This window comes from Scylla paramamosain, chromosome 30, assembly GCF_035594125.1.
Source record: "Scylla paramamosain isolate STU-SP2022 chromosome 30, ASM3559412v1, whole genome shotgun sequence".
Lineage (NCBI taxonomy): Eukaryota > Metazoa > Arthropoda > Malacostraca > Decapoda > Portunidae > Scylla > Scylla paramamosain.
In genome coordinates this window covers 17,316,615-17,343,651 of record NC_087180.1, presented here as the reverse complement: position 1 = coordinate 17,343,651, position 27,037 = coordinate 17,316,615, and the positions used below count along the sequence as shown (strand labels likewise).

At 45.2% G+C, this 27,037-nt stretch overlaps 1 protein-coding gene and 1 long non-coding RNA gene across 3 annotated transcripts in view; one reads left to right on the top strand and one right to left on the bottom strand.

Moving 5' to 3' along the window:
• LOC135115949 (uncharacterized) overlaps positions 1-27,037 on the top strand; it is a 104,099-nt gene that overhangs the window by 43,033 nt on the left and 34,029 nt on the right. Inside the window, exons 3-4 of one of the 2 annotated variants that reach the window (XR_010276117.1) lie at positions 9,737-9,900; positions 24,917-25,288. This is a non-coding gene — a long non-coding RNA (uncharacterized LOC135115949). Of the gene's footprint in view, positions 1-9,736; positions 10,055-24,916; positions 25,289-27,037 lie in introns of those variants that run through there. The other variant, XR_010276116.1, reaches the window with a different exon arrangement.
• On the bottom strand, positions 10,079-14,800 carry LOC135115948 (caprin-2-like). Its single transcript, XM_064033094.1, has 4 exons — positions 14,123-14,800; positions 13,727-13,808; positions 12,833-12,948; positions 10,079-11,285 (listed from the first exon to the last, which is right to left on the bottom strand). The coding sequence occupies exons 1-4, from the start codon at positions 14,233-14,235 to the stop codon at positions 11,084-11,086; spliced, it is 513 nt and encodes a 170-aa protein (XP_063889164.1). The 5' UTR covers positions 14,236-14,800; the 3' UTR covers positions 10,079-11,083.

The following is a 27,037-nucleotide window of genomic DNA, read 5'->3' as shown; positions in this document are numbered from 1 at the left end:
TCTTTGCCTTTTCACTTTATCCTCTCGTTTTTGTTGTAGATGTTGATGTTATAGTTGTTAATGATGGCACTGGTGGCGGTAGTGGTAACAGTAGTAGCGGTGGTGGTGGTGGTGAATTAGACAATAGTGTAAGTGGTGGCGGTGGTGCACGAGAGCAACAGCATTATTGGAGTAAAGGAGAAAGCATTACTGAAGCAACTAAGGCGATGGGAAGGCGGAAGGTTGTGGGAGGAGGGGGAGGGCAAGGAGAGAGAGAGAGAGGGAGAGAGGGAGGCGTGCTGCGAAGTGGGTATACATATTGAAGGGGGAAGGACGGAGAGAAGCTTGATAATGGGATATAGTTAGTGAGATAAGGGAAGAGGGGGGGAGCTAGAACCCTTTAACCCTTTCGCCACAATGCGCGGTAATTATCATAACGAGTTAACGAGTCTGCAATTAGACAGCAGCGGTGGTTTCGGCGGCAGCTGTTATAGACACTGGGGGTTGTGTTGGGGTAGTGGTGGGCTCCGTATAGGCGTGCTGGCTTGTGCTGCAGGCGAAGGGCGGTGGGAGGGTAGGGACAGGGGCGGAATAGCTTGATGGGGAGCGGGGTGGAAGGGTAGGGGTGTATGGAGAGGGAAGGAGAGTGGGGTTGAGAGGGATGGAAAGGAGAGGAAAAGGAGTGGAGAGGGAGTGAACAGACGAAGAGAAATGGAGACAGGGTGGAAAGGGATAAATAAGGATGGAGAGAGGGACGGAGAAAGATGAAACCAGGGTGGAGAGAGGTGCAGACATACTCGTACGGAGGCAGAGTGGAGAGAAACGGGGCGGGGCTGAGAGAATCTAAGTGGACAGACAGACCCAAGCGAGTGTTAGTGGACGAAGCGGGGCAAGGTGGATGGGTGGAACGGGAAGTAGGGAAGGTGAACGGAAAAATAAACTGTAAGGATTTTTCTTCAGCCGTGAGCATTGGATGGGTTTGGTATCAGACGTGGTGGTGATGGTGGTATTGGTGGTGGTGGTGGTGATCAGGTGTGTGTGGTTACCTGTTGCAGAGCCGAATTGACCGTGTACTTCATGACATCTCTACAGGTTAAATGTGGCAAATAACAGGTGTGTGTGTGTGTGTGTGTGTGTGGTCTCTTAGCTTAGTGAGAGCAGAATTCGAACCCTTATTTAGATGTTTCAATAGTCAGGGTCTCTCTCTCTCTCTCTCTCTCTCTCTCTCTCTCTCTCTCTCTCTCTCTCTCTCTCTCTCTCTCTCTCTCTCTCTCTCGAAATAACACATTTAACTTATCAGACTTCCAAACACAAACCAATTAATGTATTTTTGTCATGTGTGTTCATTTAATTTTATTTTTTCTTGTTTTACTTTTTTCTCTCTCTCTCTCTCTCTCTCTCTCTCTCTCTCTCTCTCTCTCTCTCTCTCTCTCTCTCTCTCTCTCTCTCTCTCTCTCTCTCTCTCTCTCCATGTTCATTTGGTGTTTCAGTTTTTGTTATGCACATTTTTCACTCCACAGTTTTCCCTTCCCAGCAATTATCAGGTTGTTTTGCTTCACACTCACTCAGTAATTCTCTCTGTGTGTTTGTTTGTCTGTCCACCTGTCTGTCAGCATGTCCGTCCGTCTGTCGATATGTTAGTCTATCTGTCAGTGTGTCTATCTGTATGTATGTATGCAGTGTTTGTACGTATGTATGTACTCGTATGTATGTATGCATGTATGTATGTGTGTATGTATGTATGTTCATCTGTGCGAGTATATCTGTATTTGCGCTTGCATATCCGTCACACACACACACACACACACACACACACACACACACACCTGATCAATGAACAGCCAGCCGCAGTGTGCCGTGCCCCACACCTGCCGCCACTTGGGGAGTCACTCCGGCCCGCACCTTCCCGCACACTGCCGCTGCGGACAGGACGTGTCGCGCGCGGCAGCAGTAAATGATGGTAATTAAAAAATGGGGAGGTTGACAAGAATTTAAGAGAGATAAGAGGCGGGGAATTGTATATACGAGACAAGCGGGAGAAAGACTCAGGCAGGACAGGCGAAAAATGCGGACAGGACAGGAGAGGGCGAGAGGGAGCGAGGGAGACAGGGAGGTGCTGCAGGAAGGAAGGAATGTATGCTCATTCCTTAAATGGCTCCACTTGTGCATTTTTCCTCAGCCTCGGGAGTTCGTTTCCAGTCGCTTTGAACTTTGAATGCAAAACTCGCATCTTTCCCTCTGTTACTTGGATGGAGGGATAACTTTACTGATGGAGAGAAACTGGAAATAATAGTTTAAAATTTCTCCTGGTCAGCGGGTCCTTCAAGGCACAGCGCACGGACCGGGACATGTCTAAACATATATTTTTCTTTAAATAAAAAAAGATACAAACCCTCGCGAGTCCAGAGCCGTGCGTGTGTGTGTTTACTGCCCGGACACTGGACACCCGCCACACAAGATAACACTCAAACGAGCCAAAACAAACATGGACGTGGAGGAGGGAGCAATATTTGGCCAGCCTTTACCTCCCTTCGCCATAAACACGAGACACATTCTGTTTTTTTGGGGGTCGCCTGCCGATTGCCTCAGAATTCCGCGTGTCCTTTAGACCTGCTCGAAATATCACGTTTTCTGTTTTTTTTTTTTTTTTTATAATCGTACTGTAATTTATTTCCCATTTTCTTTTATAATCAAGCCGTGTTCATGTGTCAGCAATCTACAAGGACAAATTCAAGGTGGACTTTCATATTTTGCTTTATTAGTGTAGTTTTTTTTTTGTCTATATTTTGACTATACAGGGAAAGATTTGTAATTAGTGTGTGTGTGTGTGTGTGTGTGTGTGTGTGTGTGTGTGTGTGTGAATAATAAACTAGAATAGCCATTAGGTCCCTAAATACACACACACACACCTGGATTGATAAGTAAGTAAGAGGTAATACGGAACTTTAAATACCCTAAAAAGCATTGTAGTAGTTAGCAAAGCCTTTTCCCAAGTTGGCTATTACCACCTGAAGATTGAACACTCGTCTTTTCATTACTCTAAGGAGAAGGACGAGGAGGAGGAGGAGGAGGAGGAGGAGAGAGGTAGGTGGAGATTAGGGGATGGTTGAGTGCAATGCTTGGGATGGTGTTGGGTGTGGAGGTTGGGGTGATGGGGTGATGGGGGTGTTCCTCCTGAGGTGTCGTCAGGGCATGAAGGAAGCATTAGTGGCCCAGTGACTCCCAAGGGTAACGTTTACGTCCGAGGGAGGTAATGGTTTTCTTCCTCTCTCCACCCCCCTTCCCCTTCCCCCTTTCTCCTTCCTCGCCCACTTTACTGTCTTTCTTTACTTCATTCCCCAATCTTTCTCCCTTCTTTTTTTCCTATTGCATTGTTTTCTTCCCTCTTCTTTCGTCTTGTTTCACCTCTTTTCCTATTCTTCCTATTTCCTCTTCCTCCTTCTCCTCCACTTCTCCTCTTTCTCCCTTCCGTCTTTCCTCTAACTCCATCTTTCTTCTGTTTCCTTTTCTTCCTTCTCTTCTTCTTCCACTTTCCTTCTCTCCCCTCTCTCTTCACTCCTCCATTTCCCCTTACTCCACATATCCTCACTTCCACTTCTCCTCTCTTTTCTTCTTCTTTTACTATCTAACCTTTCCTATTCCCCTAGTTTCCTATCCTCTCTTCCCTCAAAAGCATTACTTCTCTTTTTTTTTCCCCTTCTCCTCTTCTCCTTTCTCCTCCTATCCTTTCTTCCCCTCTCTCGGTAACCTCAGCTTCTCCCCCATTCCCTTGGTGGTTGGAGGGAACGGGGAGGTCCTCTGGGGTCGCCGCTCAAAGTGATGAGGGTAAATAACATGTTAGGAGAGTGAATGGGATAAGGTTGTAAGTGAGATTGTGGTTGATTTTATCCTGTTTTATTTATATTTCAATTTTGTTACTTCTTTTTTTTTTCTTGTTTTTTTGTACTTGGGTTATATAGTTTGCTGTGGAAGTCTTGTTGTTATTGTTATTGTTTTTTTTCTTTCTTTCTTTCTTTCTTTGTCTTTTTTTTTATGCGTGAGTGAGGTCAGCTGAAGGTACAGAGATAAGACGAGAAAGAAAAGAACAGAAAAGAAAAGAAAAGTCCTCTAATTTGGCGTTCCTGAAAGTTGAAAAGGAAGGAAGATGTTGTTGTTGTTGTTGCTGTTTTTTTGTTGTTGTTGTTGTGGTGTTAGTGGTGGTGGTTGCAGTTTTTGAAAGAAATTGAGATGAACTAAAGTCACACACACGCTCTCTCTCTCTCTCTCTCTCTCTCTCTCTCTCTCTCTCTCTCTCTCTCTCTCTCTCTCTCTCTCTCTCTCTCTCTCTCTCTCTCAGCACCTGTTGGCTCCCCGCGCTACATCACTAACTTGGCTTCCCTCGGGCTGCCTGTTGCGCGTATCGATCCGTCCCCGCCACTGCAACAAGTATAATTTTGTAGAGATGTTGAGGGAGTCAGCGAGAGCGTGTGGCGGCGGCGTGGAGCTCAGCCAAAGGGACACAAAGGGCGGAGCGTTGAGTCAGCACCAAACATATCAGGAGCGTGGAGGACGAGAGGTATTGCTGTCTTATTCACTGCCTCTCCTCTCCACAGCAGACAGCCGCTGCGAGGACATATAAAGGCGATAAGCTAATGCTGTTCGTTATGTATTCATCATAATTACGGTTTCTCTCATCCACTCCCGCGCTCTGCCTCCTCCGCTTCCCGATTCAAGGCAAACTAATATCCACCGTGAGCGATAAGGATTCTAGTTTCTTTCCTAATCATACAGGTAATTAATCCACCCCAGGTAATGAATTAACAGCAAATTACCTGCACGGAAATGAGTGGCGGAGGAATACCTCGGTGCCGGGTGTTGCCTTGTACGTTGCCTCGTTCAGCGCGCCTCTATTCGCCCTCCATTTCGAGGCGGCGGCTTGTTGCTGCTAATCTCATTATCGTGTTGAGCACCTCGGGATGACAATGCATTGTTCCCACCTGCGCCGCGCCCTGTGACGAACGCCTGCCTTCCTGTACTCGTGTCGCTCGTTCATTACTCCCTCGTGTCGCCTTGTACCTCCTCCTCCTCCTCCTCCTCCTCCTCCTCCTCGTTCCCTTGAAAGCGTCGGAGAGGACAGGTGAAAAATTAGTGACAGGAAGGAGAGAGGGAAGTGTCTCGGGAAAGGAATGTGTGTTCATTCCTTAAATGACTCCAGTTCTACATTTTTCATTCCGTTTCTCGCCTGCAGGTTCGTTTTGTGCATGCAGCTTTGAACTCTGCATGTGAAGCTTTTATTTATTTTTTTTTTACCTTCCTTGCTTCCCGAATGTTATCTGAAGAGGGCGTGCCGATGCGTGCTGGCTGTTTGTTCATTTGTTGGTCGTAACTTGCTGTGAAAGCGTGAAATCTAATGCTGGCTTGTTCCTTCATCCCTCGTCTTTTCCTGCAACGAAAACTAATATTGCCTGATTCCTTTGTGCCTCGGTCCATGTAGGGAGTTGAGTACTGCAGTTTGGTCCCTTCGTTCCTCGTTCAGTGATGACTACCGCTGCTGCCTCGCCCTCTGTTCCTTCTCCTTTATTGCGAGAGAAGTACTGCTGCCTCACTCCTTTGTTCTTTGCCCCATTTGTGTTTAGGGAAGATGTATTTTCTCTCCTGCCCATCATCGGCTGCCGCTAACGCTCGTCACTGTCATGTTCTCTGGTACATCCTCTTTTGCTTCCTTGGTATCATAGACAGTGTGAGATAAATACCCTAAAAATGAACCACTTAACACCAAGCACATTCATTCCGCTAAACGTCCTTCTTTAAACACTGACAGCGTATTATTGGCTTGTGTGTTTATCACGTGTTGCTCTCTCACGCATCGCTACTTTAAGTCTTTCTTCAAGTCCTTGAATGCTACACTTTTTAGTAATAGTTTAGCAAAAAATTATGCATCACCACTAGGAAGAAATACCTGACTAATCTCTTTGGCATTTGAAAATCATCCTTGGAAACCAGTTAATTTAAAAATACGTGTCAGTCTCATCGCAGTAATGGTGGGTGAAGGTTGTCCCTGTGCTGCTCTCATATGATTCACGCCCCGAGGCTCCGAGCGCGCGCCCATCAAATCAATCAGAAGGTTGCAACACACAGTGATTGTTCCATGCATCTCTAGTCTTTTTTACTCAGCTGTATTCTGTCTCCATCTGCCTTTACTTTACTCTGCGGCCCGCCCCGCCACGCCACACCACGCCGTGCAGGAGACAGGCACAGATGGTTTTGCGTTCATGGCACCACTGGGCCCGCATTTTCAAACGTTTAGCTCTTTCACCAAGACTATTTTCAAAGGAAACAGAGATTATTAGCCGAGTTTTCAAGAGTATTTCTTCTGTTAATAATGTAGAAGTCTTGTTGTCTTCAACTGTATGCTTCACTTTTAAACAAAGAATAAAAGTAAAACTCCACACTTTATTATTTGTTATAAGATTTAAATATCAGTGTTTTTTTCTTCTACTTTTAATGATATAAAATTGTGCAATTTAGAGAAAATCTTCTAATGGTAAAAATATTTGTATGTTTTTGCGGGTGCGTTGTTAATTATATTCAATCAGTCACTAGAACCTTAAAGCGCCATGGAAAGCCGTATGACGTCCAGTACTCTTGGAAATAGTGGAGGTGCGGCGTAGAGGCGTTTCATCATATGGTCACTGAAATATTGCTTCACGCCCGCGCCGCCGCGAGACTTCACGCCACGCGATTTTACGAGACTATCTCGAGCTCACGCGAAGTAAATTTATGGCAAGGAGCTGCTTGTTATTCCAGCGGTTCGTGACGGATGGGTGGACCGCGGTGCGAGCCCCGTGAAGCTGCGCCAGTCAGATTTTTGTGACAGGGACTTTTTGATCGAATTTTCTCATTATTTCCTTCTTTGCTGCCTTCACGTTTCCCTTTTACACTCTCTCCCTTGTTCCTCGTAACTCTCCTAAGTGCCTTTTTACTGCCTTGCATTCACTATTAATGCTTCTTTTTCTTTTGCTTTCTCCTCCTAATTTCCTTTACTCGCTTACAACGCCTCCGCTTCAGGTAAATTCAACACGCATTATTTTCTAAAGCATTAAAGTACTCGTAAGGATAACAGGAGCAGCAGCGAGCGCCTCTATCAACGCCTGCACTTGGAGGAACTCTTAGGAACAAGTAAAGACAACAGCTTGCTACTTTTAACCTCCGCAGCCCATTAACTTCCACGCTTCCCGTTGTCTCCTTGCATTTATTACCATTATAACTACTTATGAAAGCCAAGCGTCTCTGATTCTTTAAAGAGGCTAACATAAAAGAAAAAGAAATTCAAAGCCTCTTGCCCCAAACTTCCCTTCTCTTCCTCTCCTATCCTACGCTTTTCCCTCTTTTTTTGCCTCCCTCCGTTTCCCTTAACAAGAGGAACCGTGTTTTTTTCTTTCCCCTACCCGTTGTATAATACGGTAACCGGGCGCATGTTTTCTCGTAATAAAGGTTAAGTAAGCGCTAAGTGGCGAGGCGGATAAGACGACGAGAAACTTGAGAAAACCACTCGACTGAAGTTAACAGCCATTAGCGTGTGGGAAGCGGCCGACGACATTTTAGCGAGGCAGCAAGTTTAGATCGGCGCGAGGCTCAAGACAAACACTCATTATTACCCCGGCGCTGGCTTGCTGGCTTGCTGGCTTGTTGTTGTTGTTGTTGTTGTTGTTTGTTGTTGTTTGCTAATTATGGTGCTGGTCTTTCGTTTCCTTTTTTTTTTTTCTTTTTCATATTTTTCGTTTCTTTTCTTTTTTTCTTTTCGTTCCCCTTTCATCGTCTTACTTTTGTTTTTTTTTATTTTCTCTATTATTATTATATATTATTATTATTATCATCATCATCATCATCATCATCATCATCATCATCATCATCATCATCATTACCATAAGTCGATCAGCCAGCAGGGCCGTGATTGGTATATTGTAGTTTAGATTATCTGCGCTCCTTTCCAACTTAAATTTTCAAAAGTTTAATTGTTTGATCAAGAGTTTGACACCAACACACACGTTCACGAAGATTGATAAACCCTCAGGTCCACCCACCATCCCCTGCCATCCCCCCTCCCCCAGACTGCTCCCTCCCACACCCACACCCACACACACACACACACACACACACACACACACGCACGAGGACAGATGGGAAAAAAAAAAAACACCTACTACTACGTCTAATGTTTAATCTATCTGGAATCATTTCTGAAAACTTTATAATTGAATCCCGTTCATCTACGTACACGCAGACATACAATCAACATAGAATAACATCAGACCCTAAATAACACTGATATCTCATTCACTCTAATAATTAGTTGAAGTAGTTTGTTCTTTTTGTGAACCTAATTTTTCCTTTAATTTTTATTTATTTTTCATTAACCTTTATAAACTTCCAGTGAGGACAAGAGGAAGGGAGATTGTCTTCTAAAAATACCCAGCCGAGGGGGAGAGAGCCTCAGTAAAGGGATTTAGGGCATTAAACCCCTTTATTTGAGGGGAAATGAGTGTAACAAGGGATTGAAAGCGTTTAGGGTCCTTCATTGGAGGGGAATTGAGCATCAGGGAAGGGATTTGAAGCATTTATCCCGCGTTACTTGAGGAAATGAGGAGCACGAGAGAGATTCAAGACAGCCAAGGTTCTGGTAGAGGAGAATGAGGGTACAGAGGAGGTAATGAGGTTGCCTGCCTATTTCCTCCGCCTTCCGCTTCTCTTTCCCTCTTTTCTTTCCTTATTCCCCATTCCTCATCTCCTCTTTTGTTTTCAGTACCTTCGTTTCCATTTTTAGCATTCCATTTACCCTTGTTTACTATTCCCTCTTTTATCCCTTTAGACTTACTTCGTTCCATTCCTTCGTTTGCATGTATATTGTTCTCTCGTCTTCCACCACTCGCGTCATGTCATTAGCAGGTTAGGATTATCTCACCACACACAAACAGAGACAGAGACAGAGAGAGAGAGAGAGAGAGAGAGAGAGAGAGAGAGAGAGAGAGAGAGAGGAGTAGAGAGAGTAGAGAGCCCACACCTCCACAAAGGGACGGGTTGTGGGCAGGCACGCGGTCACTGTGCCTAACCTGGGAGTGGGAAAACTTTCTCCAGGAACCAGATGAAGTTTAGGTCAGAGGATCAAGTTCACGTGTTCACCCCGGCTTTCCTTCGCCCGCACACTGCCCACCCTCGTCCTTGAGAACTGACCACTGCATGTTGTTAGGGTAGACAGCACATTTTTTCATCAGTAATGCAAGTCTATGTGTGTGTTTGGTGGGTCATGTAATCAGGGAATTCACACAAAATGAGGTTATGATATTTGTGGTGCTCTGAACGGACACAAAGGAACACAAAGGAAGGATAACCAGCATCAGCCTGAAAATGTTAATCCTGACTAGTGTTTGTGATAAGCTAAACTATTTTATGTAAGAGATGTATTTAAGGGAGTCGAGATAAGAAGACAGACAGGTAGACAGACTTACCTTATTAATGAAAGAGTTTACTCATTACTGAATACAACAATATGCCTTTTGCTCATAAGTTATTATATACATGTAACAAGACTATTTAATCTAAAGAACGAGATGTATTCAAGAGAGTCAAGACAGCAAGACAGATATACAGACAGACATACCTTGTTAATGAAAGACTTTACCAATTACTGTATGCAACAATATCCCTTTTCTTCTCACAATGTAAACTTTTAAAAGGTAGAATACAACAAATACATCATAACCATCTGCTTCCCTTCCAGGTTAGCGGTTGTAATGAGTAGCATGTGGAGCTTTTCTTCTTTATGTTCCCGGTTCACCTTCACTGGCAGAGGAACACAAGCCCCTCTTATGAACCAGCCAGTGTTCAGCGCCACGCCAGAACACATTGGCAGTACATTGCCGTATATGTCCTGACCTGAACGTGGTAAAGAAAACGGACGCTTTGTGGATGCCTAATGTGACTGAGAGAGAGAGGGTGCTTTGGTTTGTACGCACTCTCTCTCTCTCTCTCTCTCTCTCTCTCTCTCTCTCTCTCTCTCTCTCTCTCTCTCTCTCTCTCTCTCTCTCTCTCTCTCTCTCTCAGGTTCCTTAAAACAGCAAAATCTTGATCTTAATCTTTAATGCTTACGTAATGGTTTATATCGATGAAGTGAGGCTGTGTTGTGACATTGCTTTGAGTAAACTTTTTTTTTTTTTTGAATCACGCTCGTCTCACTGCCGGGCGCAACTATTAATAACGGCAAGTAACACCCTACAGTTCTTTATCATATACGTTATTAACTTCAGTATGCCTAACTGGTCCTAACCTAACTTAACTCAAATGCCACGTACAATCTTCTAACTGCCGCGTGTACTACCACATGGTCACGCACTGTCTCCTAACCACTTCCTTCTTCATTCTCCTTATCCTTATTTTTATTCCTTATCCTCGTGTCACCTGTCTAGCGGCTGGTCCGAAGATTGATCATATGAAGAAACTACGCTATCAGAAACGGGAGAATTTGTAAAGGGAGAGAAAAAAAGCAATAGTATCTTATATGTACTCAAGTTACTCGTATATCACAAGCGTCCTTCGTAGTGAGACGGGCGTGATTCAGAAATAATGCCTTGATTTCGATGCGGGGGAGGCTCATGCTACCTGTGGATGATACGTGGCAGGGACTGAGTGTTTGGAGTATAAGTACAGTCGTGGCCAGAAGTCTTGTAACCTGACGCTTTCACCTCCACTGTCCTCTGATCTCCTTGGAACCTTTCACCTCTCGGGTTTTGTAAGGTGACAGGCAGCGCATCGGACGAAACGGTTGAATGAGCGGTAAAGAATACGTCACGTGAACAGACTTCTGGCCGTGGCTGTACATGCTGAGAATGAGAATCGATCTGACTGTGTTATTAGGAAGCATGTGAAGGGAATAATGAACACCGGGACATTGAGTTAGGAAGCGGGAGTGAAAATGGAGACAGGTGTTACGAGACAAGTAAGCGGGAATCAGATCACCTCAGTCTCCTTTTTCACCTAATCTCCCAAAAAATGAATAAATAAATAGACGCCAAACGTGGACACATCCCTGATCTAGTCACTGCAGTTTCTCTACATGATTCCATTTCTGCTAAAACTGCTCAACGAGGAACCCAGAGAAGGTGGTGTATGCCTCGTCGTAGGGATGCTCGTACAGGCTTCCGTCCTGCAGCTCAAGGTACACCCTCTCCCCGGCGTTGAGGAAGATCAGGGCAGAGTTTGACCCTTGTTGGTAGTCAAATCTGCTGCCGTAAGCCGTGACCTGATACTTGCCTTCCTTCATGAGTGCCAATCTGTGGGTGGGAGGAGGTGCGAGGTTAGCTTATAGGAAAGAGAGACCAGCATTAGGCAAAGGAAACACAGACTTAATAGGGAGTGAAAAACATATGAGGGAAAAAGATCACGAGCGCCAGTATGTGGGTGGAAGGAAAAGGAAACTCAGCTTAGAGGAAGGAGAGGCTGGAAACAAGAGACAAGCAAAACAGATACATAAAGTGAGGGAGTGGAGAACATGTGCCTGATAGAAATTCATGAGTGTGGAGTACATGCAAATTGAGCTATGAGGAAGGGAAGACTTGGAACCACTAGGCAAAGGAAACAGACAGGTACATAAAGTGAGGGAGTGGTGAGGAACATGCGCACGGGAGAAGCATTGCCTTGGAACTTGTAAATGACCAAACACACTTAGAGAATATGAAATAGAGGATACCTAGAGACTAAATTTAATAGACGAAGCGGAGAGATGGTTGCATGGACCTCCTATAAAGAAAACGCGCCTAGGTAATGTTAAATGTATGCCAAAAGACTCGAAGTGGATGAAGTTCTAACTGAAAGGAACTGAATATTGCGTACAGGTGACTTACAGGAGCTAAATACGTATAGAATGCACTGTAGCTAATACCCAGGTCCAGTATAGGATAGAATACACAAATATACCGTAGCTAATGCACAGTTTCATGTATGTTTCTTTTTGTAACATTGACAATCTCGTTTTCTGATAGTTAACCCTTTCAGTGCCAGAGGTAATGCATGAAATCTTTATAGGCGATTAAAAAGAATAGATTTTGCAATTTCTAACATCAATAATCTCGTTTTCTGATAGTTAACCCTTTCAATGCCAGAAGTAATGCATGAAATCTTTATAGGGGATTAAAAATAATAGATTTTGCAATTTCTACCCAGTTTCAAGATTGGAGGTGGCTGTAGAACAAGTAAAGATGCCTCAGAGTGATGAGTAATCAAGGAAAGCTGTACCAAATAGCAATTGAAGGGCTAAAGTGAGACCAACACGACTTTCTTTTCTCTCCCGGCAAGGCGAGGAGAGGCAGGTGATGCTCCGGCTCGGTGTTCCTGTGAGCGTGACGAGTGTGAGGTAAGGAGGCAACTTTCCGAATAAGGAGCATAATAGTGATGTACCTGCCAGCGAGATGCGGTACTCCACCTGATGCAAGGGAGCGTTACATATTCATACCAGGTTTAATCGCTCAAGGACACCAGTAGCAAATTTATTCTTTCCCCAACGATTATCACGGTTCATTGTCTTCTGGTTTCTGCTCGACTATGAGAACACGGCCGTGACTAAGGTTCGTAGCAATGACACTAAAGGTTTGTAAGCATCACACAAAGATTTAGTAGGTGAACATCAAATAGCGTACCAGGAAAGGCCACGAAACTCACAAAATTGGTGATGACTCTGGGAGAAATATAGTTTGATTTCAGCTATCCATCTATCTGCCTATCTCTGTCTTTCTCCATCTCTCTAGGTTAACTCACGTGTAGTCCCCTTGGTTCTATCTCTCTGCCTATCTCTGTCTTTCTCCATCTCTCTAGGTTAACTCACGTGTAGTCCCCTTGGTTCCTGGACAGGGCGTGGAAGGTGAAGAAGTAGGCGCCAGAACACGGGGCCTGGAAGTCACTCTCGCTAGCTGACCAGCCGCCGAGGTTAGTCAGCACTTCCTGGGGAGAAAGAATGAAGGTGTTTTTGTTTAGGTTAGAATCTTGATCCACCCTACTACTTACATCATCCCAGCCCCGCCCCCCCCCCCTCTCTCTCTCTCTAGAACCCACTATACCATTGAAATCACAGCAACGACGCAAAATAAACCAACTTTCTCATCACATATTTTTCCTATTTCACGTAAATCAAAACAATATAATTTTCTAATACCACAATGGCACTATTCTATAAAGCTAAGAACCGTGCACATCTCTCGCCTTGCATCCACGTAGGAATAACGCAAGGAGGGCGAAGCACAGGAATGAGCGCGTGTCTCGTGTCAGGGAGGTGAGGGAAGGGGTGAGGGGGAGGAGGGTGCAGCTCAGGTAGCGTCCAGTACGGGGCGACCCAGATTCTTCCTCACCGGTATGTAGGGAACGGGGTCACGTGATGGCGGATCTTAGCCAGTCAGTCCATCTTTGTATTTTCCCTTGCTTGTTTTCGTTGTTCGTATGACTCTCCATGTAAGGTTTTGTTTGGTTTATTCCTATGTGAGTTGATGTAATACTCTTTTTTTTATTGTTTTCTAGCAATGGTGGTGATTCTTAGCTAGTTTGTCTTCCTGGGACTTGTCAACGTGGTATATTTTTCCTTGGGTTTGTTAATAAGATCACCTACTATTGGTTTATTCTCTTAGTAATAGTGTCTTTAATGAGCTTAACTGGCTTAGCACCTCACCTCTCCAAAGGCTCATATCTTTCATTAACCGTCATATCATCCACTCATCTATTCACTCACCTGGAACTTCAGTTTGGAGGGCGGCGAGGTGGTAGTGGCGGTGGAAGGGTCAACTTTGCGTACGCTGAACCCGCCCGAGCACCTGTTGGGGAAGGAAGACAGGTTAGGCGCCCTCCTGCTTACTCATAGCACTGCGATGCCATGGCGGCCAGGATGCTGTGGGAACATGTACTACAAAGTTGTGCTCATGAATTGTGTGGGTATTTGATGTAGGGAAGCAGAGAGAGAGAGAGAGAGAGAGAGAGAGAGAAAGAGTTGTAGTAGTAGTAGTAGTAGGAGGAGGAGGAGGAGGAGGAGAAAGAAAAGAAGAAAGAAGGAGGACGAGGAGAAAAAAAAAGACAAGGGCAGTGTGGCAGTGCCCGCGCCTCAGTTGGCAACCGTGCCCCAGGGACTCACAGCTCTAACGGATCATACTGGCGCGGCGTGGGGCGGGGCACTGCCTGACGGTCCCCCTGCCCCACCACCGCCACCGTCAGCGCCGCACACACCAGCGCACCTCGCACCCACATCTGGTTGCACACGCCCACCTTACTAAGGGCTGTATTCAGAAACGCTGTGCACTCCAACCGCGACTGTTTCCTAAGGCCACTGAGATGATCAGCCGGGTTCTCACGAGTGTTTCCCCTGTTAATAATGTGGAAGTCTTGTTAATGCGTCACTACAATCATGAAAACATCCTTAAAACCCGTGTCATCTCAACTGGAGCCTTTTGAAAGCGGAGGAGGTGCGGCGCAGTGTTTCAGAATAAGGTAAAGCTCGACGATGTTTATTCCTGATCAGCGACACAGGAAAGGATGTCAGGATTTCTCCTCGTTTCTCACACAAAGCATGAATCTTTCGTGTTGCTTGGTTCTGTTTGTCTTTAGGAGTACATCACGCCTGACACTGAGGCCACATCACGCCAGCACTCGTCACACCACTGCCACCGTCACACAAGCATAGGGGCGCCAAGGAACGCACTGATTGTCACTTTTGTCTCGTATCTCAGTAATTCACGTCCGGGTCTTCACACTCCCCCGCCTCGCCTGACTGCTTGTGTCTTCTCTCTGAACACTGCGGCTTTCCCTCCAACCGCCGGCTGTATATATATGCTCGCCCCCGCCTCTCCCTGCCCGGTCTTGTGACGTCACTTACCATCCCGCCCTGGGCATCGGAGCAAACGGGGCATGGGGGAGGTGGGGCAGGGGCACGCCACCACACTGCCACGGCCGTCCTCCTGAGGGCCGTAAGTGGCCTCTCCGCAGCGTACATCCTTGAGGGAAACTCCGGACTGACACCCTTCCTATTTATTGGCTTTTTATGACTTTCACACCTTTAGAGGCGGGGAACATCTGCGTCTTGGTGGAGCGTCACTTTTGTGTTCAGTAATGTTTTCTTTCATTATTGTTTTAAGATGAAATGATTTTAAGGACTAACAAAGAAACAGATGTATTTGTCTATCTGTGTATTTGTCTTTCTTAACAGTCATCATTTCTCTCCGTGTGTTCTTTCTCTGCCGGATTACCATGGCTTTCGCTCGTGTGTGAAATTATGAGATGCACTGTTTGGGGGATGCTGTGTGTGTGTGTGTGTGTGTGTGTGTGTGTGTGTGTGTGTGTGTCATTTGATTGACTTCTAAGTATTCTTCATTCTTTCATTAATCGTAAATAATTGTGTACATGTGTTTTCGTGCATAAAAAAAAAAAAAAGTGAAACGCGAGAGAGAAGCAACAGGCTGATAAAAACACAACAGTTCCCGTCTTAGTTATACCTATTTTCCAATATATTATGCATCCAATAGATGGCAGCACTATACTCAGCCAAGAAACTTCCTCTCCTAACCCTCCATCCTGGTCGAGGCGGTCAAACCGTTCGAATCACTGAACCAGGGTCCAAATCTTGATCTGAGGCACACGTGACGCGCTCCCGGATGCCCAGCCTGCGGTCCTCTCTTGCCGTGGAGCTGCTGGAGGCGGTAGGAAGTTGCGTTTTGCTTTGTGGTTCTCGTTGTGGTTCTCGTGGTGCATTTGTGGTTTGCAGAGGCGACGAATAGACCAGGTTGGGACTCTTGCAGCAACAGACACACGTGAGGGAGGGCGTGACGGAGCAGTGGTGGCGTGAGATGTAATGTTTATTATGTCAGGCGGTGATTCACTCTCCGCCTCATCTCACACTTGCTGAGGTGAGTGCATACGGTCAAATATTTGCTGAATATTACACCTAGCTAATATGTAATAGTTGATATGTGGTCATACATGCCATCACATTACCTTAGTACGAGCCAAAGAAACAAGACTAACATCCTTAGTACGAACTGACCAAGATGAGTGAGGGAGGCTGTCAGGTGCATGGCCGGCAGTGGTGGTGATAACTGTCAGCAAGATATCACGGGTTCACTGCTCCTTTGAACGGTGAAGGTGCTGTGAAGTGCTGCTGATGGCGTTGTGTATTACTTAGGGCAGTACATTCCTCTCCCACGACCTTCAGTGCAGGTAGTGACGAAAGGCAGGTCGAGACGGGTTGCTCAGCCTGCGGGGAGGCGGCTGTGGCGGAAGTGTTGGTGGTGAGGCGAGAGAGGCTGTGGTGGTTGTGATGTGTGTGATGCATCCTGTTTAGAGAGATGATTATGATGTTTATTCTCTCAACTGGAAGGTTAGAGATGGTTCGTGTGTATCATTGTGTTTAGTTAAAGCGAGAAATAGGAGGATGTGATTTTTATGATGCTTTGTTTAGCGTGATAATTATGATCTCTGTTCTCTCTGTTCCAATATTAGAGGTTTTTGTTTTGCGAATATCGTTTTTTTTAGTTGGAGAAAGAGATGGGACCTGATAGAAGTCTTTAAGTGGTATAAATGTTATAACAAGGGGGACGTAAGCAAAATTCTTAGGATCAGTAACCAGGACAGAACAAGAAATAACGGGTTCAAGCTTGAAAAAAATAGGTTTAAGAAAGAGACAGGAAGAAATTGGTTCTCAAATAGTGGTAGATGAGTGGAACAGACTCAGTAATCAAGTTGTTAGTGCTAAGATATTAGGGAGCTTTAAGAGAAGATTACACGGATTTATGGATGGGGATGATAGATAGAAATATGTAGGTATATTTCATACAGGGACTGCCACATGTAATCCTGGTAGCTTCTTGCAGCTTCCCGTATTTCTTATGTTCTTATGGGCAACAGGGCGTAATGGTTACTGTGAACAACAATTATATTTCTCACATTTTGGTGACTAGACGAGGACAGATTGTTAAGCATAGTTATGTTACTCTTATAATTATGTTTGATAAGAGTAAACCCATAAATACTCGTAGATCAGCCAATGAATTTAGATACCCCCAAAATAATCCGATGAGTATAAGAGAAAACTTGCGCCGCACAGAAAGCGAAGAGTTTGAATGGTTAACTTAGCTAAGTTTCTCTCTCTCTCTCTCTCTCTCTCTCTCTCTCTCTCTCTCTCTCTCTCTCTCTCCTATATCCTTGAGCATATTCCCTCTTGAAAAAAAATCATACACGAGACACAATCAGAAGATGCACCGCACAGCCAATTGCAAACCCCTTGCGTATTGGAAAAGTTTAGTAAAGTTCCCCCTCTTTATCCCATGCTAAAATAGAGTGCATTATAACAAGTTTGCACTACACATCCGCGAGGCAATTTGCAGGTGTCAGGATCGTTAAATGGTCATTTGTATAAGGTATGTTTTTTAGAAGGCAGACGATCTATATTTATTTATTTATTTATTTATTTATTTATTCGTGTAGGTTAGATATAGGGGAGACTTCAACCTTGTCCTAAAATGTTGAGTATTCTGTGTATTTGTTAAATCTCACAGTCTCTTGTATCTCTAGAGTTTAATTTGCGATATGTATTTTTATTTATTTATTTATTTATTTATTTTTTTTATTTTTTTTTTTTTTGCCTCTTCCTTCTTCCTCCTCCTCTCAAAATATAGTATCACAAACAAGCTCTTAAGGACCGACTACACTAATGCTGCTTTTCTTCCATCGTGTTTCTCCTGTTTCCTCCTCCTTTCACCTCTTTCCTCCTTTCCATCCTTTTCTTCTGCTCCTTACTCTCTTTCGTTCCCTCCTCCTTCTCCTCCTTCTCCTCCTTTCACCTTCTTCCTCTTATTCCATCTTTTTCGTCTTCTCTTTACTCCTCCTCCTCCTCCTCCTCCTCCTCCTCCTCCTCCTCCTCCTTCCTCTTTTCCATCCTTTTCTTTTGCTCCTTAATCTCGTTCCCTCCTCCTCCTCCTCCTCTGCCTTTCACCTTCTTCCTCTTTCCATCTTTTTCGTCTTCTCTTTACTCCTCCCTCCTCCTCCTCCTCCTCCTCCTCAGATTCTTGTGTCTCTTGTAAGCAAAAACAAGTGAGGCGCACACACTCTGCAGCATATCAGCCACTGCTCCACCTACTGCACCTCTCCCCAGACGAGCACTGTTGAGAAGCAATGACGTCACGTATCAAAGCATCGTCCCTCGCTGAGCCAATCACGATGAAGGAAATGCTTGATAATTCTTGCGGTGTCAAAGGAAATTGATAATTGTAATTGTTAAACTTAAACCGGACCATGTGACTTTTTTTTTTTTTTGTTATGTTTGCGTGGTTACTGACTTGCGTCCTTTGCATACTTAGGTTTAGTTAGGTTAGGTTGTTTTAGCGTGGCATACAGAGAGAGAGAGAGAGAGAGAGAGAGAGAGAGAGAGAGAGAGAGAGAGAGAGAGAGAGAGAGAGAGAGAGACTGCCTAACTTGCATAATCATCTCAGGCTCACGGGGATAGAATTACGCTTCCCATCTCTAATTGGCGAAAAGAATTTGTCTCGCAAAAAAAAAAAAGAAAAAAAAAAAGGGAGAGAGGGAGAGTGAGGCGTCCTAAGTGAATATTTTTCATTAGTGTTCTGAGTGTGACGTGTCTTGTATATCGACGTGTGATTAGGGAGGTGCAGGCGATATCCTCTCACGGCAGGAGGGAGAGAGAGGGAGGAGAGTGAGAGGCCGCCACACCCCCGTAGAGATGATGAGAGGCTTCACGCAGACATAGAAAACGGAGCTGGCATGGAGGATTGAAGGGCATACTGAGATAAATAACGATGATGACAGGGTTTGGCGGTCACCGTTACTCTATTTCACTTCTCCCTGTCCTCCTTATCCTCTCCCTTCTCTCTCTCCTCCGCACTTCACTGTAGGGCATCTCTCAGGCTGGGTATGGGAGGCAACAGGTCGTGGGAGAAATAACTCGAGTATTTATCACCCGTGGGAAAAAATCTGTGTTCCCGTTTCAACAAGTTTTACAATTGCGGTTCTCACACTGTCCCCGCGTGGCATTGTGGGCAGTGCAAGCCTTCCGTTTTTTCCCATTTTTTGAGAAGATTTACCTCGCACTGCGGTATTTTTCCCTTTTTGTTGGTATGCGAGGGACGGGGTGAAAAAAAAAGGGGGAGGGGTGAAAAAGGGAAAGGATTTTAGGGTTTTCGTTAAGTATTTGTCGCCTCAAGGTGTATGGGATTGTGGAAAGTCTCTCTCTCTCTCTCTCTCTCTCTTTGCCTCATCACGACGCACAACTCTGAGTGATGAGTTATTTGTTATCAAGAGAGAGAGAGAGAGAGAGAGAGAGAGAGAGAGAGAGAGAGAGAGAGAGAGAGAGAGAGAAATAAAAATATAAGCTAGCTCAATATACCGTAAAAAAATAAGTGAAATAAACCACTGAATAAACGAATAAGTGAATAAACAAATCCATAAACAAGTATAAGTAAAAATAATAGAAGATTAAAAGGAACTTGACCAAATTAGCCCCGCAATTCAAGTTTGGCGTCGCAGGAACAAAATCGTATACAGCACGACATAGACACTCAACATTCATAAGCACCTCCTGAGGGCGTCACGGGATACGCCGGCCAAGAGGTGCTCTAGCTCTTCCCTCTCTCTGGCCGTGGGTGAGCCGCCTCGCCCCTCTCACACAAAGCTGTCCTAAGCCCCTCACTGACGCCCTAATGCCAGGTTGTCTCTGGTGTCTCCTGCTGCTACCCCCGTCAGACGTCACGCTCCTGCAGGGTATGTACTAGATGCGTTTTCTTTTGCCCGTTTTCTTTCGCTGTTTCCTGGTGTTCTATGTTCATAATAATGTTAATTTTTACTTCTTTCCTCTTTCTTTTCCCTGTTTTCTGCCGTTTTTTTTTATTCGTTATAAGGTTACTTTCTTGCTTTACTTCTTTCCTCTTTCCTTTCTGCTTTATTCCCGCCGTTCTGTATCTATAATAAGGTTACTCATTTATTTTCTATTCTCTTTAATCTTTTACCTGTTATCCTTCTCTTTCGTCCTGCTTCTTCAATGACACCCTTTCACTTTAAGTTCGATGCTGCTGACTGATGGAAAAACTGATGGAAAGATACAACTAGAGAGAGAGAGAGAGAGAGAGAGAGAGAGAGAGTGCGTCAAGTATCCACCCATTCATCCATCCATCCATCCATCCAAAGAACATTGACTAACTATATCCTATACATCCAGAAAGGCACAGCACACTCAGTCTAAAGAAACGGAACATTATAAAATCCGCTCCCTGATCTTACGCCCAAGCAGGGACGGGATGAGGAGAGCAAGCGTGCCTCTTAGCAGCTGAAGGAGAGGAAGGGGCGGGGTGAAGCGTGTAAACCTGGCAAGTAAGATGTTGGGAAACCTTTGTTGGTGCAGAGCTGGCAGACCGTGATGAAGAGTAGGAGGAGGAGGAGGAGGAGAAAAGAGGGGGACAAGAAGAGGAAGAGGAGAGATTGGAGGAAAGGAGGAGGAGAGTTAAAAATGCTTTGATGTATGTAAGGAGAGAGAGAGAGAGAGAGAGAGAGAGAGAGAGAGAGAGAGAGAGAGAGGGAAGATGAACACGTGCTATAAGCGGAATGCAGAGAGAGAGAGAGAGAGAGAGAGAGCATAGTTCCCCGCTCTACCAAACGGAAGGTGAAGTGGTTCCAAGTCGAGGCAGGATCTTTGTCCCCCGCCTCGCCTGCCTCTCTCTGGGTGGCCCCGGGAGGAGGTGGAGGGCGCGGCGCAGGAAAATGGAGCTTTGTGTCTGAACCAACAGATTCCAGTGGCTTTTGATTCCTCGCCATAAGGCTGAAAATCGCATTGTTCCCGCAGTGATCCCCCGACCAGGTTCAGGAAGACCAGTCGGGGCTCTTCATCCTTCAAGGGCTCGTGTTTTCTCTCGCTTTTTTGTCCGTGATTAGGTGGTGGTCGGCTGAAGTGAAAGTACATATAGAATAAATGATAAAGTATACGAGAGGAGAAAGATAAGAATTCCGAGTGTCCTTTTCATATCTTTTCATAGCCTTATTTGTCTAGTGGTCTTGGTGAGAGAGTGGATGATGAAGTAAACGAGAGATAAGATAAAAAGATTCCAAGGAGTCTTTTTAGATCTTTTAATATCTTTCTGTTAAGTTTTTCTTGGTGTGTTGTGATTTGTCGGTGTTTTTTTTTCTCTTATCCAGTCTGTTCAGTGCACCAGTAGGAGCGAGTGGCTTGGTGTGGCTTTTAAGTCTTGGTGGCTTTGAGGATTGTTAAGGTTAAGTGGTTAGTGTATTGAGTTTTCCATTGGGTTATATAGTGTGAGACGATTCTTTTTATTTTCTTAATCTATCGTTTCTAATCTTCTATTTCACTTTGTCCTCCTCCTCCGTGACGTCTTCTTTTCTTTCTTTTACTTCTCCTTTTCTTTCATTTTACTTTTCCTGGAGTGTTTGGCTCTTGATTTTTAGGTTTTCAGTCCATTTTTTGTGACTTTTGAGTTCCTCAGTGTCCTTGTGAAGTTTTGTAATGTTGCAATATTTTCGTGTCCTTGCAATCCAAACAAATTCTGTGGTGAAGTGAAGATCCTCGGTTGTCATGAGAATTGTTTTCAAAGGCCATGCAAGTGACTAATTAGATCTCTTGAGTTTATTTCTAATTGACGGTACAGAATACATGTCAGACTATCAATATTATCTCAAACACCTTTTAAACGCCGAAACTTCCACTAGAGCCTTTTAGAAGTGATAAAAATAAGTTGAATTTAATATTAAGGATGTCTTTTCAATTGACAGCAAAGGATGCACGTCACATCATCAACATACGTACTCATAATCACAGAAACACCTTTACAAACAGGAACTTCGTAGGAATAAATTGGATCTAATAGGTGTCTTTTCAATGGACGATAGAAAGCACACTAAACTGTCACTAGGACCATAAACACATTTGAAAACCGAAACCATCCATTAGATTCTTTTATAAGTTGTCGAAATGAGACGCCGAGAATTTTAAGACCATGGCTCAAGGCGTGGCCGAGTCGTGGCTACCTCGGTGGCGGGGTGAAGGGGTCGTGGTGCCTCTGGTCGTCCAAGCTAAGCCTCGTCCCCGTAGCCGCCGACGACACGACAAAAGACTCGCACACACAAAAAAAATAAAATAAAAAGATCGGCCAAGGGGGATGTTTTTTCATCTTTCGCCAGCCGAGAGTTGAGTAAAAAATAATCTTCCGAATTCTTGATATTGGCAGAGGAGAGAGCGAAGAAAAAGTGCGGTAAAAAATAATGCAAGTAGATAATTTCGGTTTTTTGCCTCGAAGAACTTGTAAAAATAGGTTTATGGAAAATGTATATAAATATCCTCACGAAGATGGGATGATGGGGAAGGGAATGACGGGAATGGGGAAGATGATGAAGGGAAGGTGGAAAGCGATGATGGGAAGGTGGAAGGCGATGATGGGAAGGTGGAAGAGGAAGACAGGAAGGTGAAAGGGGATGGGGAAGGTGGGAGAGGATGATGGGAAGGGAAAGAACAGGTTGGGAGATGCTGAAGGCTGCCCACCATCATCTGAAGGGAAGGGAAAGATGTTGAAATTTGTTACAGGTTCTGCGTCACCTCCGTCCCCCTCTTCCATCATCTTCCTCCCCCTTCCCCCCCCCCCCCGGCTTGGGCAAAGAGACCGGGCACACACACACACACACACACTGGTCGCGCGCCATCCCCTCCCTTCAGTGAGTCAGACACCCTCTTCCTCCCTTCTCTTCTCTTCTATTTTGCTTTATCCTCCTCCTTTTTGACGTCTTCTTTCTCTTCCTTTTACTTCTCCTTTTCTCTCTCCTCCTCGTCTTCTTTTTTTTTATTCATTCTTCCTCTTCTTTTTCTTTAACGAATTTCTCTGTACTTGACAAAGACTTAAATGATACGCCGAGAGAGAGAGAGAGAGAGAGAGAGAGAGAGAGAGAGAGAGAGAGAGAGAGAGAGAGAGAGAGGGCCAGCGACGCATGCGCAGTAGCCGGGGCAGCACGTGTCTTGGGCAGCGGCGCACTTTACTGGAGCCCATTCACTCCGCCAGCCCCACATCTTACGCCATTTATTACGCATTCTTACGCACTCCTTGTCAGCTGGTCGCAGGACATCGCTCGCCGCCCGTGGTATCGCCAAGGGTCCCGCGGTGCCTCTTGTGCGAACCTTTTTGAAAACCCACAAAGCCACGGCCAGATTCTTGGAGCTTGCTCGGAGTCGGCCAAAGGAAACCTGACGGGGTTCTGTATAAAGGAAGGGGAGACGGAGGAGGGATGAAAAGAAAGACGGGGACAAAGGTGGATGAAAAGCAGCAGCAGAAGTCGCGGCAGGAGGCTTGGGGGAAACACCTGGCGGCGCCCATGCCTTCCTGTACCCTCCCTGTGCCCTCCCTATGCCCTCCCGATGCCCTCCTCCCATGCCCCTGTCCTTCTCCTTCTTCCATGCCGATGCCTTCCTCCCATGCCCTCAAATTTTCTCCCAGGGTCGTCGTCTTCTCTCCCTCCTTCCTTCCTTCGTTATTTCCTCTCTTGCTGGCTTCCTTCAGTCTCCTTTTGTCCTTTTTTTTTCTCAGTCTTTTTTCCTGCCCTGCATTCCTTCACTTCCTTCTTTCTTGCTCAACACTCAGCAATACCTCCTCTCATGTCTCTCTTCTGCCTCCTTTACCGACTTTTCTTCCATGCCTTTATCATGTTTCCTCGCCCCCTTCACCCGCTTCCCTGCATTTCTCTTCATTTTTATTTTGAAGCCTCCACTTCCCTTTTGCCTTCCTTCCATCACTTCCTCCTTGCCGCCTCTTCGAATCTTCCCTGCTTTTCTCCTTCCCTTGTTTCCCTAAGCCTCACTAGCGTCATCTTTCTATCCCCCCTGTATCCCTTCACATGGCCTTAAGACCTCTATCCTGTACGGTCTTTACCAGTCCTGTTTGCCACTCGTTTCTCTCATGCTTATACTCAAATAAAGGAGGTTTTAAGTAAGTAAGTCTCTTTCTCAGTTTTTTTTTTTTTTCTATGATGTCCTTTGGGAGTCTGGAATGAGCTGAAAAACGTTGTCTATGAATGTTAAGTAAGACTGCAATGGGATGTGTCTTCCGTGGAGTGTGTGACGGTCTGTATGGGACGATGGAGATTGTGTGTGTGTGTGTGTGTGTGTGTGTGTGTGTGTCGAGTATGTGAAAATCTAACCTTACAAAACGTGATGATGTGATTATTGCAATTATAATGCGTATTAGAATTATAACGATTACTACGATTGTTATTCCTCACTTTGGCCGAATAAAGACTTCTGGAGGACCAAACGAACCTTGCAAAACGTGACGAAACTTCCAAGGCGGGTTGAGACTTACAAGTGTTGCAATGTTACCGCTAAACGTGTTGGTGGCGCCAGATGGTGGTGGTGGTGGTGGTGGGGACGGGATGTTTGTAGTAGTGGTGGTGGTGGTGGTGATGCGTCGGCCCTCTCACCGCAGAATCAGGGTAAAAAGCTCCCCATGCTGACTCAGCCCTGACTCACTCCTCCATGATGCGTTGTTCTGTGACTCAGGATTACGTAGTGGCGTCTCGAGTAATGAATATGTTAGCAGCAGGGATGAGTGTAAGGTGAATTTTTGGTTTGATTAAAGTATTTTTATAATTAACACGACAGTCAAGTAGCGATAGTCCTCAAGTAACTATGGTGAACAATGTAAAGTGGATAGATAGTTGGTTTGATTATTAAAGTCCATTCATAATATTCACGATAATCTGCAATATGGCATCTATAAATTCTTCGTCATATTATTGATTGAGGGTCACATTTGAGGAGCTGGTAACACTGGTCACTTCTTAATCATTTTCACTGATGCTGCTTCTCTCTCTCTCTCTCTCTCTCTCTCTCTCTCTCTCTCTCTCTCTCTCTCTCTCTCTCTCTCTCTCTCTCCTTCAGGCTGGTGAGAGGCGAGGAGAGACGAGAAGACCTGTGGGGGTGGCAGCAAGGTGGGTCACGAGCATTGTGGTGCCCGCGAGTCCCTCCACCACCCACACAACGCACTTAATAAACACGGATTGGTGGGTAATGAAGCAGAAGTAAGAGGCCTTGTCCCCGCAGCCTTCAGGACGTGCTCTGCGAGGCTCTGCGGGGTGCCTCGGGTCCACCTCTTGTCTCCCTCGCTGTTCTGGAAGGAAGGGGCGTAGACTGAAGATTGTGAGGACTGCTATACCACCTGTCTCACGCCTCTGCCATCACCTCTCCCTCTCACCTCCCATCACCTCCGCTATCATTGCAGCCTCACGCCATTGCCAGTCACCGTCCGCGTTGGTGAGTAGAAGGTCAATGTGTTCTCGTTTAATGTTGATCTGAAGGTAAGAATTGATGGTGATGTGTGTAGTTTAAAGGAAAATACGGGAAATTAAACACGGAAACGTAAGTAATGGTACAGGAAAGGACGTGATAGTTAAATGAAGGTGATGTAGAGAGAGAGAGAGAGAGAGAGAGAGAGAGAGAGAGAGAGAGAGAGAGAGAGAGAGGAGAGAGAGAGAGAGAGAGAGCAGGGTAGGGAGAGGGGGACAGACAGGCCAGGTGCAGGATTGCCTCTCTGGGAAGCTAACTGGTGGCCTGTCAGGGGGGGGAGGGGAGGGTGGACAAAGGTGCACAAGGGGTCAGGGGGAGGTGAGGAGGAAAATGGTGGGGAAAAAGTGGACGAGAGGTGGATCCCGAGACCAGGAAGGGCCGAGGCGATGAGGGGTCAGGCAGATATCCTCCATGAAGCTTTTCCCTCCTCTCATCGGTCCCTTGGTCAGATGGAAGATGGAAATAAGATAGTCACCCTTTAAATTGCTTGTGAAAATTCTTGTTGGCTGCTCGTTACTTGCTCTTAGAAAATGTTTGCTGGAATGAAAGTCTGTAAGTTGTAATGGAAATAAGTGCGTTATTACTCTTTAGATTGCTTATGAAAAATAGTTGCTGGTTACTTAGTTGCGCATAAGAATTAAACCATAGGAAAATTAACAGTGAAAAAGCAGCATTACCACCATTTAGAAACCCCTGCTGGTTACTTGTTACAGTGTATGAAGGAATGAAGACCCGGAAGATGTAATATTGAAAGACACAGCACTCCATAGTCGACCTTTGTGGGGTTTCCCTTAATTTATTACAAGGATAGAAGGAAACAAGCTGGATATTCTTGTTTTACGTAATCAGACAAAAGACAAAAGGAGTTTTAGATAGGATTCTGTAGCCAACATCTGTGTCTGTGTGACGTAAACGATGAGATTAAACCTTAAGATAATGCAAAGGAAGAGATTATGAAAGATTAAGAATATACAGGGAAGTGGATTAGATTGAAGAGGAGGAGGAGGAGGAGGAGGAGGAGGAGAAGGAGGAAGGGAAAAAGTGACGCATAGGATGAAGGAAGAAGAGGATTAGGAGGAAAAGGATGAAACTGGGGAGGAGGAGGAAGGGAAAAGTGACGCATAAGGTGAAGGAAGAAGAGGATGAAACTGGGGAGGAGGAGGAAGGGAAAAGTGACGCATAGGGTGAAGGAAGAAGAGGATTAGGAGGAAAAGGATGAAACTGAGGAGGACGAGGAGGAGAAAAGGTGCGATAAACTGAGATGACAACAATGGAATCTGACCTGCGAGGCACAATGACACCAGAACAGAGAGTCTGCGGTGAGGGAAGTTACAGAGGAGGAGAAGGAAGAGGAGGAGGAGGAGGGTGCAATATAAAGGATGAGGAAAAGGATATAAAGGTCAAAATAGTCATATATAGCTTTGAAAAATGAATGAGAGAAGTTTGTTTAAAATTCGTAACTGGTACAAGAAAGTGAAAGGAAATGAAAGATAAAAAAAAAAATAAATAAACTGATAAAACGAAGCAATTTCTCTTATTTCTTTTCCCTCTCATTTCATCCTCCTTACGTCTCCCTCCCCCCATCCCCCCACGCCCACGTATCCTCTCTCCCCCTCCCCGAGCCCCCGCGGTGAGTTCTCGTCTAAGGCGCCGGAAGAGAGACGTTCAGCTTGCGTTAAATGGCCAAACTGAACCAAACTGAACCAAACTGAGCCA